The 14,779-nt window shown below is 38.9% G+C and overlaps 4 protein-coding genes across 18 annotated transcripts; 2 read left to right on the top strand and 2 right to left on the bottom strand.

Annotated features, from left to right (window-relative positions):
* The first annotated feature begins 363 nt into the window (after positions 1-363).
* On the top strand, positions 364-3,525 carry LOC125602813. Of its 5 annotated transcripts, none has more exons than XM_048774221.1 (13): positions 460-543; positions 637-742; positions 857-1,091; positions 1,174-1,233; positions 1,328-1,420; positions 1,492-1,656; positions 1,749-1,849; positions 1,940-2,005; positions 2,127-2,283; positions 2,781-2,852; positions 3,083-3,129; positions 3,254-3,374; positions 3,449-3,525. In XM_048774221.1, exons 3-13 carry the CDS (start codon positions 987-989, stop codon positions 3,515-3,517), a joined length of 1,056 nt encoding a protein of 351 aa, XP_048630178.1. In that variant the 5' UTR covers positions 460-543; positions 637-742; positions 857-986; the 3' UTR covers positions 3,518-3,525. The 5 variants fall into 5 exon arrangements, with proteins under 5 accessions (XP_048630181.1, XP_048630178.1, XP_048630177.1 ...); XM_048774220.1 differs by having other exon boundaries at positions 3,083-3,150; XM_048774224.1 differs by lacking the exons at positions 857-1,091; positions 1,174-1,233 and adding an exon at positions 364-435 and having other exon boundaries at positions 466-500; positions 3,083-3,150.
* Positions 3,526-4,868: 1,343 nt separating this feature from the next.
* LOC106454646 (CBL-interacting serine/threonine-protein kinase 22) lies at positions 4,869-7,155 on the top strand. Its single transcript, XM_048774231.1, is given in 10 exon segments — positions 4,869-4,914; positions 4,959-5,060; positions 5,130-5,157; positions 5,437-5,499; positions 5,531-5,612; positions 6,284-6,703; positions 6,705-6,886; positions 6,888-7,033; positions 7,036-7,075; positions 7,077-7,155. Coding segments are annotated over 10 exon segments (1,188 nt in total).
* A 305-nt stretch (positions 7,156-7,460) lies between these two features.
* LOC125602821 (CBL-interacting serine/threonine-protein kinase 22-like) lies at positions 7,461-9,229 on the bottom strand. Its single transcript, XM_048774230.1, has 4 exons — positions 9,130-9,229; positions 9,031-9,058; positions 8,576-8,657; positions 7,461-7,901 (listed from the first exon to the last, which is right to left on the bottom strand). The coding sequence occupies exons 1-4, from the start codon at positions 9,227-9,229 to the stop codon at positions 7,461-7,463; spliced, it is 651 nt and encodes a 216-aa protein (XP_048630187.1).
* On the bottom strand, positions 8,050-13,880 carry LOC125602812. Of its 11 annotated transcripts, none has more exons than XM_048774212.1 (21): positions 13,766-13,880; positions 13,701-13,735; positions 13,459-13,564; positions 13,107-13,368; positions 12,962-13,021; positions 12,775-12,867; positions 12,539-12,703; positions 12,346-12,446; positions 12,154-12,254; positions 11,910-12,067; positions 11,341-11,412; positions 11,042-11,109; positions 10,816-10,936; positions 10,676-10,741; positions 10,470-10,592; positions 10,239-10,398; positions 9,471-9,534; positions 9,130-9,398; positions 9,031-9,058; positions 8,576-8,751; positions 8,050-8,267 (listed from the first exon to the last, which is right to left on the bottom strand). In XM_048774212.1, the coding sequence occupies exons 3-16, from the start codon at positions 13,521-13,523 to the stop codon at positions 10,252-10,254; spliced, it is 1,602 nt and encodes a 533-aa protein (XP_048630169.1). In that variant the 5' UTR covers positions 13,524-13,564; positions 13,701-13,735; positions 13,766-13,880; the 3' UTR covers positions 8,050-8,267; positions 8,576-8,751; positions 9,031-9,058; positions 9,130-9,398; positions 9,471-9,534; positions 10,239-10,251. The 11 variants fall into 11 exon arrangements, with proteins under 11 accessions (XP_048630169.1, XP_048630166.1, XP_048630167.1 ...); XM_048774209.1 differs by having other exon boundaries at positions 9,130-9,384; XM_048774210.1 differs by having other exon boundaries at positions 9,130-9,329.
* Positions 13,881-14,779: the final 899 nt, after the last annotated feature.

Raw genomic sequence — 14,779 nt, 5'->3', positions numbered from 1 at the left:
GTCCGAAAAAGGATGATGATTTTTATCGTCACCAAAGGCTTTACCTGCTGCTCTCCATTATTAAGATCACCGAGGCATGATTTCATAAGTTGTTTTAGTGGAGAAACAAAGGAAAAAGGATAAAGCAAGTTGTTGCTAAAAAAAAAAAAAAAGGATAAAGAAAGCATACCCACCAAGATAGATGAAAATGAAAATATTAAAAGATATTGCGGTGAATAAATCTTGGTAAATAGTATCAAACTAAAAGATATGAGTGATATAAAGTTTAACAGCTAAAAGGCAATAGGGTCAATAAAGTTTATGCACCGTTTGTAATATGCACAGTTGTAATAGTCAGTTTGTAATAGTGTAAATTGGTATTTAGCTAAATAGAATAAAATTCTCCTACCCCGCCCCTGTTCTTCTGCTTCTTCCTGGCTAGCGCCCCTCTCTAACCTCTCTCTAACCCCTCTCTAACCCCTCTCTCTCTCTCAAACTCGCCAGTCCTATCGATTCTCCAGGCATGTTCCTCTTGTTAACCCTTCTCCCGTAGATTCATTTCCAGTACGCAAAGTTCTCTAATTTTTCCTACCCTAATCGCTTTGGCTCGTTCATAGGAAGAGCTTTAACCTTTACAATCAATCTTCCTCTTACCAGGTTTGGTGGGAACTCCAGTACAAGTTCAAAAGCCGAGCGAGATGCCGGTCTCTCTTAAGCAGAATATGAATGTTGAGATCCGTGAGATGATCAATAGGGATCCATGGTACGCTTTCTGTTTATGGTTTTGACCTAGCGGGATGCCGATCTCCCTTAAACGGGATATGAATGTTTAGATCTGTGACATGATCGATAGGGATCTCTCTTTTGTGTGTTTCAGGTCATTGAAACAACCAATACACTTTTGGGAATCATCTTTGCTCTTGTGGCTTTCATCTGTGTTCTCGAGTTTTCGTCATTCCATCCCAAGATCACCTGTCTACTAACCTGAGATTCTTAGTTTCTGGAGCATGTCTACTCACCTGGGCTTCTACACTCAGCAGATCATTTGCATTCTACTTATATGTTCCCATTTATATGGTCTGTTCATGGCTAGCTTTCTTCTTTTCTATCAGGTTTAGTATATATTTTCTTGTTTTAACTGTGCATTTTGGCTAGAATTTGTTTTGATAATTGATTTTTTTTGTGTGTACGCAGGTAGTGAAGCGACTACCAAAGAAATTGAGCTCTTCTGCAGTGTTCCTGTACTCAACCCTGGTAAAAAATTTCTGTGTTTCTTTTATTGTCTCTCTCATTATCTAAATCACTGAGTCTTTTTCACAAGTTCTTTTCTTTCTTTATTTTTTGTCAGATTGGTCTTACTGTTGTCAGTCTTCCCTACATACCCGGTTGGTTTGAAGTTATCCGAGAAACATATGCAATTACACGCAAATTTAGGAATGTTGTAAGTTGAATTACATTTACTTTGGCTACTGATGTAGTTTTGTGGTATGCTAAGCTCGTATGGTTTTGCAGGGCGAGCTGGCTATGGTGATTAATATACGATTCTTTGAAACACAGTTTGGATTGATTGCTATCAATTCAGAGCTCCTCTTGGCTTACGATGGGTCTATTGACATAGGCATATCTCGTGTCATGTCTTGGTTCATTCGGATTTGGGCTACGGTTTTGATTATTCAGGTATGAATAATTAAGAATAATAGGTCCTTTGTTTTTGCTTTGATTAAGAATAATTGAAAGTCATCTTGTTTGAACAACATTGTTGTCTCCAGAGCTCAGAAGATACTCGCCTTGCTGTAGGAGCGTTGGTATGTGTACTTGTTGTCTCACCTTTACTGAGGATGATCACCAGATTAATTTTCCCAGATCGCGGGTAAGTGACAGTCAGTTGATCACGTATCTAATAAGCTATATTCCCTGATATATCACAGATGCAAATGACTTAATTTTTTTTCTTGTGCAGGACTCTGATGGCCAAACTACTAATCATGAGGGATGCAATTAGAGATGCTGTAGGACCATTTGTCTGGTGTTTAATCATCGTACAGATTTACTCTCATAGATGTTGGTTACTAATTATTAGTCATTGAACCTTAATGTGCTTGAAATGAAACATAAAACTTAATGTGGTTGTTCAATGATTTTTTCAGTAAAGGAGGGATTTGTAAGAAGCTATGGAAAATCGGTACGAAAGAAGATGAAGATGAAGATGAGAAGAGACTAGAAACATCTGTTACTGTTGGTGAAAGTCATACTCTTGTCTCGCATTTTCCTACTCCCCCTAGGATCAAATTCTCCAGTGGCAAGGTATGCAAGTCTTAAAAGAACGCCGTTTCTGTTAGTTCGTTGTTTGCTTGTGCATCTACCGGTTATAGTATGTGGATGTGTGTATATCTACAGCTTTAGTATTTGTTGCTTTATGATTTATGATCAAGTAGATTGAACAGGTATATGACCCTTTTGTTCCTAATAGCTATCCAAGTGGCTCTGTGCTTACTGTTCTTTTAGTTGTTTTGATTATTGAAGAGAATTGGTTCAAACCACAGTACCACCAGTTTTCCTCATCGTTATGGGAACACTGTCTGGTTCACCCTTGGTTCTTGCCTTCTGAAATATGATTAGCAAGTCACTAGTTCACTCTCTCTAGTCGTTGGACGTACTTTTTATATGCTTCACCCCTCATTTTATGCCTTGCTACAACTCTTACTCGCTAGATGTGTAACTTGAGATTATTTTTCTTTAATAGATTCACGTTTCCCATACTTCTTTCATTCTACTTCATCTTTTCATGCTTATGGTGGCAGGGGCCAGGACCTGATGCACGTGTAGTCTACATAGCTGGTGCGTTTGATCTTTTCCATGCTGGCCATGTTGAGGTATTGTATTAAATTCCAAGTCATTATGCTCAGTATGTTATTCATTTCAAGACTGAGTTTGTATTTCTTTTGTCGACATATCTGAGCGCTAACTATAAATCAGATACATATGGATGCTTATCATATATGTTTGTCGACTAGTGCAACTAGAATGGCATAAATAATATTGAGCGACCATATTTATTCTGCTAATGTGAACTCTTGTTCTTGATTTATTCAATTTTGTACAGATTCTCAGGCGTGCTAGAGAGCTTGGCGACTTTCTTCTTGTTGGAATACATAATGACCAGACCGTGAGGTAGTCATAAAACTCAAATCATCATCCAAAAAAAAAAAGTCTTGGTTGTGTTGAGAAGTTTAGATTTGCATCTTTGCTTAAAATCGTTATTATTGCTGTGCAGTGCTAAAAGAGGAGGGCACCCCCCAATCATGAGTATGCAGGAAAGGAGCTTAAGTGTTGGGGCATGCCGCTATGTAGATGAGGTGATATTTGGTGCTCCATGGGAAGTGTCAAAAAATACGGTGAGCTTCTCTGCTCTCTAATTAATAATATACCCAAATGGCTTTTAGTTTTAACAATGATTTGGGTATTGCAGATCACGATCTTTGGCATATCATTGGTGGTTCATGGGACAGTAGCCGAGAGCGACAATTTTCAAAGGTAAAACTAGATTCAGATATGAGCAAGTGTATATAGAGACAATAGAGCTGCGTTTTCTAAGAATATGGTTGATGATTTGACAGAAGGAAGAGAATCCGTATGCAGTACCAATTAGCATGGGCATATTCCAAATCCTAGAAAGCCCTCTTGATATCACAACTTCCACCATAATGGGGAGGATTGTAGCGAACCATGAAGCTTATCAGGCAAGTTGCTATTCTTCTTATTGTTGGTATACTTCACCAATGTCTGACACAAAATCTTTCGTATTGTATAGAAACGTAATTTGAAAAAGGAAGCTAGTGATGACGAGCAGATGGAAAAGGAAGCTAGTGATGACAAGCAGGCTTTGCGACGGGGGACTGACAGGGCCGGCTCATTGGGGGGGGGGGACAAGCTGTGCGACCGCCACGGGCCCAATTAAGCATGTGTCCCCTGTATAATACTAATTAAGGGGCCCAATTTTTTATAAATCTATATTTTTATATATAAAAAATTATAAATATAATAAATAAAATTGAAAAGGGCCTAAAATTATTTGATATGTATATAGTTTTATTTTCATTACAAAATATACAAAATATTACTGATTAAATTTTAAAAATATTTTAAACATTATCTGTATATAAATTTTAGAGCGTAAAATTTTTTTTTCTTGCCCTAGGACCCCTCTAACAGTGTTGAGCCGGCCCTGGAGACCGATAAGAATCAAAATCTGTAAAGCTTAGAGCTTTGGATGCAGTTTCTATTTAGGATGTTTCTGGATGAGACTACATTCTACATACGACATTTCTGATCTCTAGTTTAAAGTTTACATAAAGAGAGGCAATTGATGGTTTTTAGCACCCAATAGCCTTTCTTTTAGTTTCTTTCACTTTTGGATTTCATCAGTTAGAGCATCATTATCGGGGTTTGTTTAGGAGGTTTCTTAAATTATTTGTGATTTTAAAAAAAAAATATTACCTTTTAGCAGAAGAACCGTCGCTTAATTAAGGGGAGGAAGAGACTGTCTCTTATGGGACACTCGTCCTTCTCTCTCATGTCTCCTCTGTTCTTCTTGGCCGGTGTGAATCATCGCCGGTATCATCAATCCTCAATTTCATTTTACTATCTCTGTACTGAGCTTGCGTTCCTTTTGGTATAGATTTGAAACGCAAGAGAAGTTGATCATCGTCGGAACCATTCACAACAAGCCCAAACCAGACCATGTGAGTTGATTTCGTCTCTCCTTCCTCTGTAATTCTCAGATTTTGAATGATGAATCTGATTCTCTTCTGCAGCGATTAATTCTCAGATTTTGAATGATGAGATCTAACAAAAAGATCTCTTCTTTCTTCGTTATAATTAAGGCCCACATGCTACGTCTTGGTAACGCTTCTCTAGCTTCAGCTTCCCACTCCGGTCAGATTCAGCGAGGTGAGCTTGTACTCCCGACGGATATCCAGAAGATGGCCTCGTATGTTTTCAACAAAACTACTTGAAGAATGGACTCGCTGACGAGGCTTGTAGTTTCAACAACAACGCTGCTCTCACTTCCATCAATCCCAGTAAGTAAAGGTCTTTTTTTGGTTAAAATTTGAGACTTTGGAATCATCATTCAGTGTGTGTGTTTTCAGGTCAAGGAACTTGTAGATACCATTCAAGGTACAGCGTTTGAGTGATGTTTCATACTGCTTTGTAAATCAATAGGAATTTTCCTTTGTGTTGATTTGAATTATTTGAAGTTTCCTTTTTTTTTTATTATGTTCATCGATTTCTTTAGAATGAGCAAATATTGTTTGAGTATGAGTGAAGTTAGTAATAGGTTTGGTTCTTGGATTGTTTGCTGCTTTGTTCTCAGATAATTCACATATTTGTTTTATTTGTTCTGTATTCTTGCGTAACTTAACCAATATACTTTGTAAACACTCATGGATGTTGCAGTAAGAGAGTGATCAGCAATGGTCGAGTTGTGGATGACAACTTCAATGGGTGCAGAACAAGCAGATATGAGCCGTGGCTGACGGGTTTCCAGCAGATATGAGCCGTGGCTGACGGGTTTCCAGCAGCTGTATCTTGTTGGTCTTTTCACAAACTCAGAACCAAGAAGAGGTCAATTGGTAAGTGACAAACACATCTTGATGAGACCGAAGAAGCTTTCTTAATATTCATATTTTTTTTGACAAGCATGAACTAGATAGGTGTTGTTTCATGGTAGAGCTTATCAATGTAGGTTGTTAAGGGATCCTAAAAGGATTTTTGGGATAATGATGCTTTTAACTAAGTCTCTTAATTCACTTTTCCTACTTAAAAGTATTAAAGAATAACTAAGAACCCCTAAAATGGGTATATGGGATAATGATGCTCTTATGTTTTCTAAGTTTCGTTTTTGCGTACTCATGTTATATCACTCACTGGTATCGCAGTTAACTAGCTTCTTTGTGACTTGCTCAAAGCATCCCATTGCACAAATTTCTTAACAAACAAGGATTAGAGAGACTTGAAGCAGTAAGCATGTTTGTTTTCTTGATAAGGTAGGAGGAATGAGCCTCTTTCTTACTAACCCGGTTATTAGCATATTCCTAACTTAGTTCCAGTTAGTAAAATTATAATAGTATGGCATTGAAATTGTCGTATATGATGATTAATTTCACATACCAAGAAAGTCAAATAAAAATAAAAATAAAAATCATTTTTTAAAATATAGATGACGTGGCAATTGAGAATTTTATGAAGAGAGGCACCGCGCGCATGTCTTTTCAATTTGTATCACTGTTTTAAAAAATGTCAGGCGAAGACTTCTGATTCTATCATCCTCAACGTCGACGGAGACGATAACAAATCAGCTATATTCGGCAAACACGACCTCGGAAAGCTTCTAGGCAGTGGCGCGTTCGCCAAAGTCTACCAAGCGGAGGATCTTCACAACGACCGCGAAAGCGTCGCGATCAAAGTCGTCCAGAAGAAGCGTCTAAAAGACGGACTCACGGCGCAAGTCAAGAGAGAGATCTCCGTCATGTGCGGCCTCCGCCACCCTCACATCGTCCTCCTCTCCGAAGTCCTCGACACCAAGACGAAGAAGATCTTCGTCATGGAGCTCGCCAAGGGCGGCGAGCTGTTCCCCCGAGTCTCGAGCAACCGTTTCACTGAAGGTCTCAGCCGGAAATATTTCCGGCAATTGATCTCCGCCGTAAGGTACTGCCACGCGAGGGGGAGTTTACCACAGTGATCTCAAACCGGAGAATCTCCTCCTCGACGAGAATCGAGATCTGAAGGTTTCCGATTTTGGTCTCAGCGCGATGGAGGAGCAGATCAAATCCGACGGGATGCTACATACTCTATGTGGGACCCCTGCTTACGTGGCACCCGAGCTTTTAACGAAGAAAGGATACGACGGATATATGGTCATGCGGCGTCGCTTTGTTTCTTCTCAACGCAGGCTACTCACCGTTTCGAGATTCAAACATCTCGGGACTCTACCGGAGAATCCGAACGGCTCAATACACCATGCCGGAGTGGACTTCTCCGGAGCTAATGAATCTTCGGAGAAACGGATCACCGTGGAGGAGATTCTGAAGGATCCTCTCTCACAAAGTGGATCCGAGCGAGAGAGATCCTTCAAATCTTGGTTCCAAGGTGATCCGTTTGTCCCAAGCGCATTAGCTCCAAGGCGATGCCCCACTCCGGGCACATGGTGTATTGAGCCGTTCGGATCTCCGGTTAGAGTCCGAGATGTTTGAATCTCGAAACGGTGAGTAGCCTGCGTTGAGAAGAAACAAAGCGACGCCGCATGACCAATACCGTCGTATCCTTTCTTCGTTAAAAGCTCGGGTGCCACGTAAGCATGGGTCCCACATAGAGTATGTAGCATCCCGTCGGATTTGATCTGCTCCTCCATCGCGCTGAGACCAAACTCGGAAACCTTCAGATCTCGATTCTCGTCGAGGAGGAGATTCTCCGGTTTGAGATCACTGTGGTAAACTCCCCCTCGCGTGGCAGTACCTTACGGCGGAGATCAATTGCCGGAAATATTTCCGGCTGAGACCTTCAGTGAAACGGTGCTCGAGACTCGGGGAAAGGAACAGCTCGCCGCCCTTTGCGAGCTCCATGACGAAGATCTTCTTCGTCTTGGTGTCGAGGACTTCGGAGAGGAGGACGATGTGAGGGTGGCGGAGGCCGCACATGACGGAGATCTCTCTCTTGACTTGCGCCGTGAGTCCGTCTTTTAGACGCTTCTTCTGGACGACTTTGATCGCGACGCTTTCGCGGTCGTTGTGAAGATCCTCCGCTTGGTAGACTTTGGCGAACGCGCCCATGCCTAGAAGCTTTCCGAGGTCGTGTTTGCCGAATATAGCTGATTTGTTATCGTCTCCGTCGACGTTGAGGATGATAGAATCAGAAGTCTTCGCCTGACTTTTTAAAACAGTGATACAAATTGAAAAGACATGCGCGCGGTGCCTCTCTTCATAAAATTCTCAATTGCCACCGTCATCTATATTTTAAAAAATGATTTTTTTTTTTATTTTTATTTTTGACTTTCTTGGTATGTGAAATTAATCATCATATACGACAATTTCAATGCCATACTATTATAATTTTACTAACTGGAACTAAGTTAGGAATATGCTAATAACCGGGTTAGTAAGAAAGAGGCTCATTCCTCCTACCTTATCAAGAAAACAAACATGCTTACTGCTTCAAGTCTCTCTAATCCTTGTTTGTTAAGAAATTTGTGCAATGGGATGCTTTGAGCAAGTCACAAAGAAGCTAGTTAACTGCGATACCAGTGAGTGATATAACATGAGTACGCAAAAACGAAACTTAGAAAAACATAAGAGCATCATTATCCCATATACCCATTTTAGGGGTTCTTAGTTATTCTTTAATACTTTTAAGTAGGAAAAGTGAATTTAAGAGACTTAGTTAAAAGCATCTTATCCCAAAAATCCTTTTAGGATCCCTTACCAACCTACATTGATAAGCTCTACCATGAAACCAACACCTATCTAGTTCATGCTTGTCAAAAAAAAAATGAATATTAAGAAAGCTTCTTCGGTCTCATCAAGATGTGTTTGTCACTTACCAATTGACCTCTTCTTGGTTCTGAGTTTGTGAAAAGACCAACAAGATACAGCTGCTGGAAACCCGTCAGCCACGGCTCATATCTGCTGGAAACCCGTCAGCCACGGCTCATATCTGCTTGTTCTGCACCCATTGAAGTTGTCATCCACAACTCGACCATTGCTGATCACTCTCTTACTGCAACATCCATGAGTGTTTACAAAGTATATTGGTTAAGTTACGCAAGAATACAGAACAAATAAAACAAATATGTGAATTATCTGAGAACAAAGCAGCAAACAATCCAAGAACCAAACCTATTACTAACTTCACTCTACTCAAAACCATATTTGCTCATTCTAAAGAAATCGATGAACATAATAAAAAAAAAAGGAAACTTCAAATAATTCAAATCAACACAAAGGAAAATTCCTATTGATTTACAAAGCAGTATGAAACATCACTCAAACGCTGTACCTTGAATGGTATCTACAAGTTCCTTGACCTGAAAACACACACACACTGAATGATGATTCCAAAGTCTCAAATTTTAACCAAAAAAAGACCTTTACTTACTGGGATTGATGGAAGTGAGAGCAGCGTTGTTGTTGAAACTACAAGCCTCGTCAGCGAGTCCATTCTTCAAGTAGTTGTTGTTGAAAACATACGAGGCCATCTTCTGGATATCCGTCGGGAGTACAAGCTCCACCTCGCTGAATCTGACCGGAGTGGGAAGCTGAAGCTAGAGAAGCGTTACCAAGACGTAGCATGTGGGCCTTAATTATAACGAAGAAAGAAGAGATCTTTTTGTTAGATCTCATCATTCAAAATCTGAGAATTAATCGCTGCAGAAGAGAATCAGATTCATCATTCAAAATCTGAGAATTACAGAGGAAGGAGAGACGAAATCAACTCACATGGTCTGGTTTGGGCTTGTTGTGAATGGTTCCGACGATGATCAACTTCTCTTGCGTTTCAAATCTATACCAAAGGAACGCAAGCTCAGTACAGAGATAGTAAAATGAAATTGAGGATTGATGATACCGCCGATGATTCACACCGGCCAAGAAGAACAGAGGAGACATGAGAGAGAGAAGGACGAGTGTCCCATAAGAGACAGTCTCTTCCTCCCCTAATTAAGCGACGGTTCTTCTGTAAAAGGTAATATTTTTTTTTAAAATCACAAATAATTTAAGAAACCTCCTAAACAAACCCCGATAATGATGCTCTAACTGATGAAACATCCCAAAAGTGAAAGAAACTAAAAGAAAGGCTATTGGGTGCTAAAACCATCAATTGCCTCTCTTTATGTAAACTTTAAACTAGAGATCAGAAATGTCGTATGTAGAATGTAGTCTCATCCAGAAACATCCTAAATAGAAACTGCATCCAAAGCTCTAAGCTTTACAGATTTTGATTCTTATCGGTCTCCAGGGCCGGCTCAACACTGTTAGAGGGGTCCTAGGGCAAGAAAAAAAATTTTACGCTCTAAAATTTATATACAGATAATGTTAAAATATTTTTTAAATTTAATCAGTAATATTTTGTATATTTTGTAATGAAAATAAAACTATATACATATCAAATAATTTTAGGCCCTTTTCAATTTTATTTATTATATTTATAATTTTTTATATATAAAAATATAGATTATAAAAAATTGGGCCCCTTAATTAGTATTATACAGGGGACACATGCTTAATTGGGCCCGTGGCGGTCGCACAGCTTGTCCCCCCCCCCCAATGAGCCGGCCCTGTCAGTCCCCCGTCGCAAAGCCTGCTTGTCATCACTAGCTTCCTTTTCCATCTGCTCGTCATCACTAGCTTCCTTTTTCAAATTACGTTTCTATACAATACGAAAGATTTTGTGTCAGACATTGGTGAAGTATACCAACAATAAGAAGAATAGCAACTTGCCTGATAAGCTTCATGGTTCGCTACAATCCTCCCCATTATGGTGGAAGTTGTGATATCAAGAGGGCTTTCTAGGATTTGGAATATGCCCATGCTAATTGGTACTGCATACGGATTCTCTTCCTTCTGTCAAATCATCAACCATATTCTTAGAAAACGCAGCTCTATTGTCTCTATATACACTTGCTCATATCTGAATCTAGTTTTACCCTTTGAAAATTGTCGCTCTCGGCTACTGTCCCATGAACCACCAATGATATGCCAAAGATCGTGATCTGCAATACCCAAATCATTGTTAAAACTAAAAGCCATTTGGGTATATTATTAATTAGAGAGCAGAGAAGCTCACCGTATTTTTTGACACTTCCCATGGAGCACCAAATATCACCTCATCTACATAGCGGCATGCCCCAACACTTAAGCTCCTTTCCTGCATACTCATGATTGGGGGGTGCCCTCCTCTTTTAGCACTGCACAGCAATAATAACGATTTTAAGCAAAGATGCAAATCTAAACTTCTCAACACAACCAAGACTTTTTTTTTTTTTGGATGATGATTTGAGTTTTATGACTACCTCACGGTCTGGTCATTATGTATTCCAACAAGAAGAAAGTCGCCAAGCTCTCTAGCACGCCTGAGAATCTGTACAAAATTGAATAAATCAAGAACAAGAGTTCACATTAGCAGAATAAATATGGTCGCTCAATATTATTTATGCCATTCTAGTTGCACTAGTCGACAAACATATATGATAAGCATCCATATGTATCTGATTTATAGGTTAGCGCTCAGATATGTCGACAAAAGAAATACAAACTCAGTCTTGAAATGAATAACATACTGAGCATAATGACTTGGAATTTAATACAATACCTCAACATGGCCAGCATGGAAAAGATCAAACGCACCAGCTATGTAGACTACACGTGCATCAGGTCCTGGCCCCTGCCACCATAAGCATGAAAAGATGAAGTAGAATGAAAGAAGTATGGGAAACGTGAATCTATTAAAGAAAAATAATCTCAAGTTACACATCTAGCGAGTAAGAGTTGTAGCAAGGCATAAAATGAGGGGTGAAGCATATAAAAAGTACGTCCAACGACTAGAGAGAGTGAACTAGTGACTTGCTAATCATATTTCAGAAGGCAAGAACCAAGGGTGAACCAGACAGTGTTCCCATAACGATGAGGAAAACTGGTGGTACTGTGGTTTGAACCAATTCTCTTCAATAATCAAAACAACTAAAAGAACAGTAAGCACAGAGCCACTTGGATAGCTATTAGGAACAAAAGGGTCATATACCTGTTCAATCTACTTGATCATAAATCATAAAGCAACAAATACTAAAGCTGTAGATATACACACATCCACATACTATAACCGGTAGATGCACAAGCAAACAACGAACTAACAGAAACGGCGTTCTTTTAAGACTTGCATACCTTGCCACTGGAGAATTTGATCCTAGGGGGAGTAGGAAAATGCGAGACAAGAGTATGACTTTCACCAACAGTAACAGATGTTTCTAGTCTCTTCTTCATCTTCATCTTCATCTTCTTTCGTACCGATTTTCCATAGCTTCTTACAAATCCCTCCTTTACTGAAAAAATCATTGAACAACCACATTAAGTTTTATGTTTCATTTCAAGCACATTAAGGTTCAATGACTAATAATTAGTAACCAACATCTATGAGAGTAAATCTGTACGATGATTAAACACCAGACAAATGGTCCTACAGCATCTCTAATTGCATCCCTCATGATTAGTAGTTTGGCCATCAGAGTCCTGCACAAGAAAAAAAAATTAAGTCATTTGCATCTGTGATATATCAGGGAATATAGCTTATTAGATACGTGATCAACTGACTGTCACTTACCCGCGATCTGGGAAAATTAATCTGGTGATCATCCTCAGTAAAGGTGAGACAACAAGTACACATACCAACGCTCCTACAGCAAGGCGAGTATCTTCTGAGCTCTGGAGACAACAATGTTGTTCAAACAAGATGACTTTCAATTATTCTTAATCAAAGCAAAAACAAAGGACCTATTATTCTTAATTATTCATACCTGAATAATCAAAACCGTAGCCCAAATCCGAATGAACCAAGACATGACACGAGATATGCCTATGTCAATAGACCCATCGTAAGCCAAGAGGAGCTCTGAATTGATAGCAATCAATCCAAACTGTGTTTCAAAGAATCGTATATTAATCACCATAGCCAGCTCGCCCTGCAAAACCATACGAGCTTAGCATACCACAAAACTACATCAGTAGCCAAAGTAAATGTAATTCAACTTACAACATTCCTAAATTTGCGTGTAATTGCATATGTTTCTCGGATAACTTCAAACCAACCGGGTATGTAGGGAAGACTGACAACAGTAAGACCAATCTGACAAAAAATAAAGAAAGAAAAGAACTTGTGAAAAAGACTCAGTGATTTAGATAATGAGAGAGACAATAAAAGAAACACAGAAATTTTTTACCAGGGTTGAGTACAGGAACACTGCAGAAGAGCTCAATTTCTTTGGTAGTCGCTTCACTACCTGCGTACACACAATAAAAAAAATCAATTATCAAAACAAATTCTAGCCAAAATGCACAGTTAAAACAAGAAAATATATACTAAACCTGATAGAAAAGAAGAAAGCTAGCCATGAACAGACCATATAAATGGGAACATATAAAGTAGAATGCAAATGATCTGCTGAGTGTAGAAGCCCAGGTGAGTAGACATGCTCCAGAAACTAAGAATCTCAGGTTAGTAGACAGGTGATCTTGGGATGGAATGACGAAAAACTCGAGAACACAGATGAAAGCCACAAGAGCAAAGATGATTCCCAAAAAGTGTATTGGTTGTTTCAATGACCTGAAACACACAAAAGAGAGATCCCTATCGATCATGTCACAGATCTAAACATTCATATCCCGTTTAAGGGAGATCGGCATCCCGCTAGGTCAAAACCATAAACAGAAAGCGTACCATGGATCCCTATTGATCATCTCACGGATCTCAACATTCATATTCTGCTTAAGAGAGACCGGCATCTCGCTCGGCTTTTGAACTTGTACTGGAGTTCCCACCAAACCTGGTAAGAGGAAGATTGATTGTAAAGGTTAAAGCTCTTCCTATGAACGAGCCAAAGCGATTAGGGTAGGAAAAATTAGAGAACTTTGCGTACTGGAAATGAATCTACGGGAGAAGGGTTAACAAGAGGAACATGCCTGGAGAATCGATAGGACTGGCGAGTTTGAGAGAGAGAGAGGGGTTAGAGAGGGGTTAGAGAGAGGTTAGAGAGGGGCGCTAGCCAGGAAGAAGCAGAAGAACAGGGGCGGGGTAGGAGAATTTTATTCTATTTAGCTAAATACCAATTTACACTATTACAAACTGACTATTACAAACTGTGCATATTACAAACTGTGCATAAACTTTATTGACCCTATTGCCTTTTAGCTGTTAAACTTTATATCACTCATATCTTTTAGTTTGATACTATTTACCAAGATTTTATTCACCGCAATATCTTTTAAATATTTTCATTTTCATCTATCTTGGTGGGTATGCTTTCTTTATCCTTTTTTTTTTTTTTTAGCAACAACTTGCTTTATCCTTTTTCCTTTGTTTCTCCACTAAAACAACTTATGAAATCATGCCTCGGTGATCTTAATAATGGAGAGCAGCAGGTAAAGCCTTTGGTGACGATAAAAATCATCATCCTTTTTCGGACTGGTGATTGAATCACTTTGATTTGTGAAATTTACGGGCTGTTAGAAGAAGCTATATAAGAATAGAAGAAGACTAGATTCACCATCGTTGATTTGGTATAATTCGTCAACTTTTATTTCTAAATCTTAATTCTTTTTATTATAAGTTAAGTGATTGATGAATCATTTATTCTCTCTCTTCTGTTTTCTTGATAGGATGAGGTTTGATAAAAATGAGTACGAAGAAAAAGTGAAGAAAGAGAATGTGACTTTCTTTTATTGTTTTACATCTTTGTTTCCACTTATTAAATTGCTCTGGCTGATAAAGGTTTATAATCTTGGTGTTAAGATACAATAACGGTTAATCAACAATGCAACGAGATTGTACAAAACTACAAATGCTTCAATCAATTTAGTATTTTGTTGTTTGGCTCTGATTCAAGAATTGTTTTATTTGTTACTTCCTCATGTTAATAATTTAGGCTTGAATAGCAGATAACTATCAGTAACATTAAATTTGTTTACCGGCTAGTTTATTAAACATTACACGGCAATACCAATATTATCCATCTCTAGTATTACTTCACCATCTAAAAAAC

The sequence above is a fragment of the Brassica napus genome, unplaced genomic scaffold (assembly GCF_020379485.1).
Source record: "Brassica napus cultivar Da-Ae unplaced genomic scaffold, Da-Ae ScsIHWf_299;HRSCAF=487, whole genome shotgun sequence".
NCBI classification, from domain to species: domain Eukaryota; kingdom Viridiplantae; phylum Streptophyta; class Magnoliopsida; order Brassicales; family Brassicaceae; genus Brassica; species Brassica napus.
Note: the sequence above shows the minus strand (reverse complement) of the source record. Positions and strands in the feature narration are given on the sequence as shown.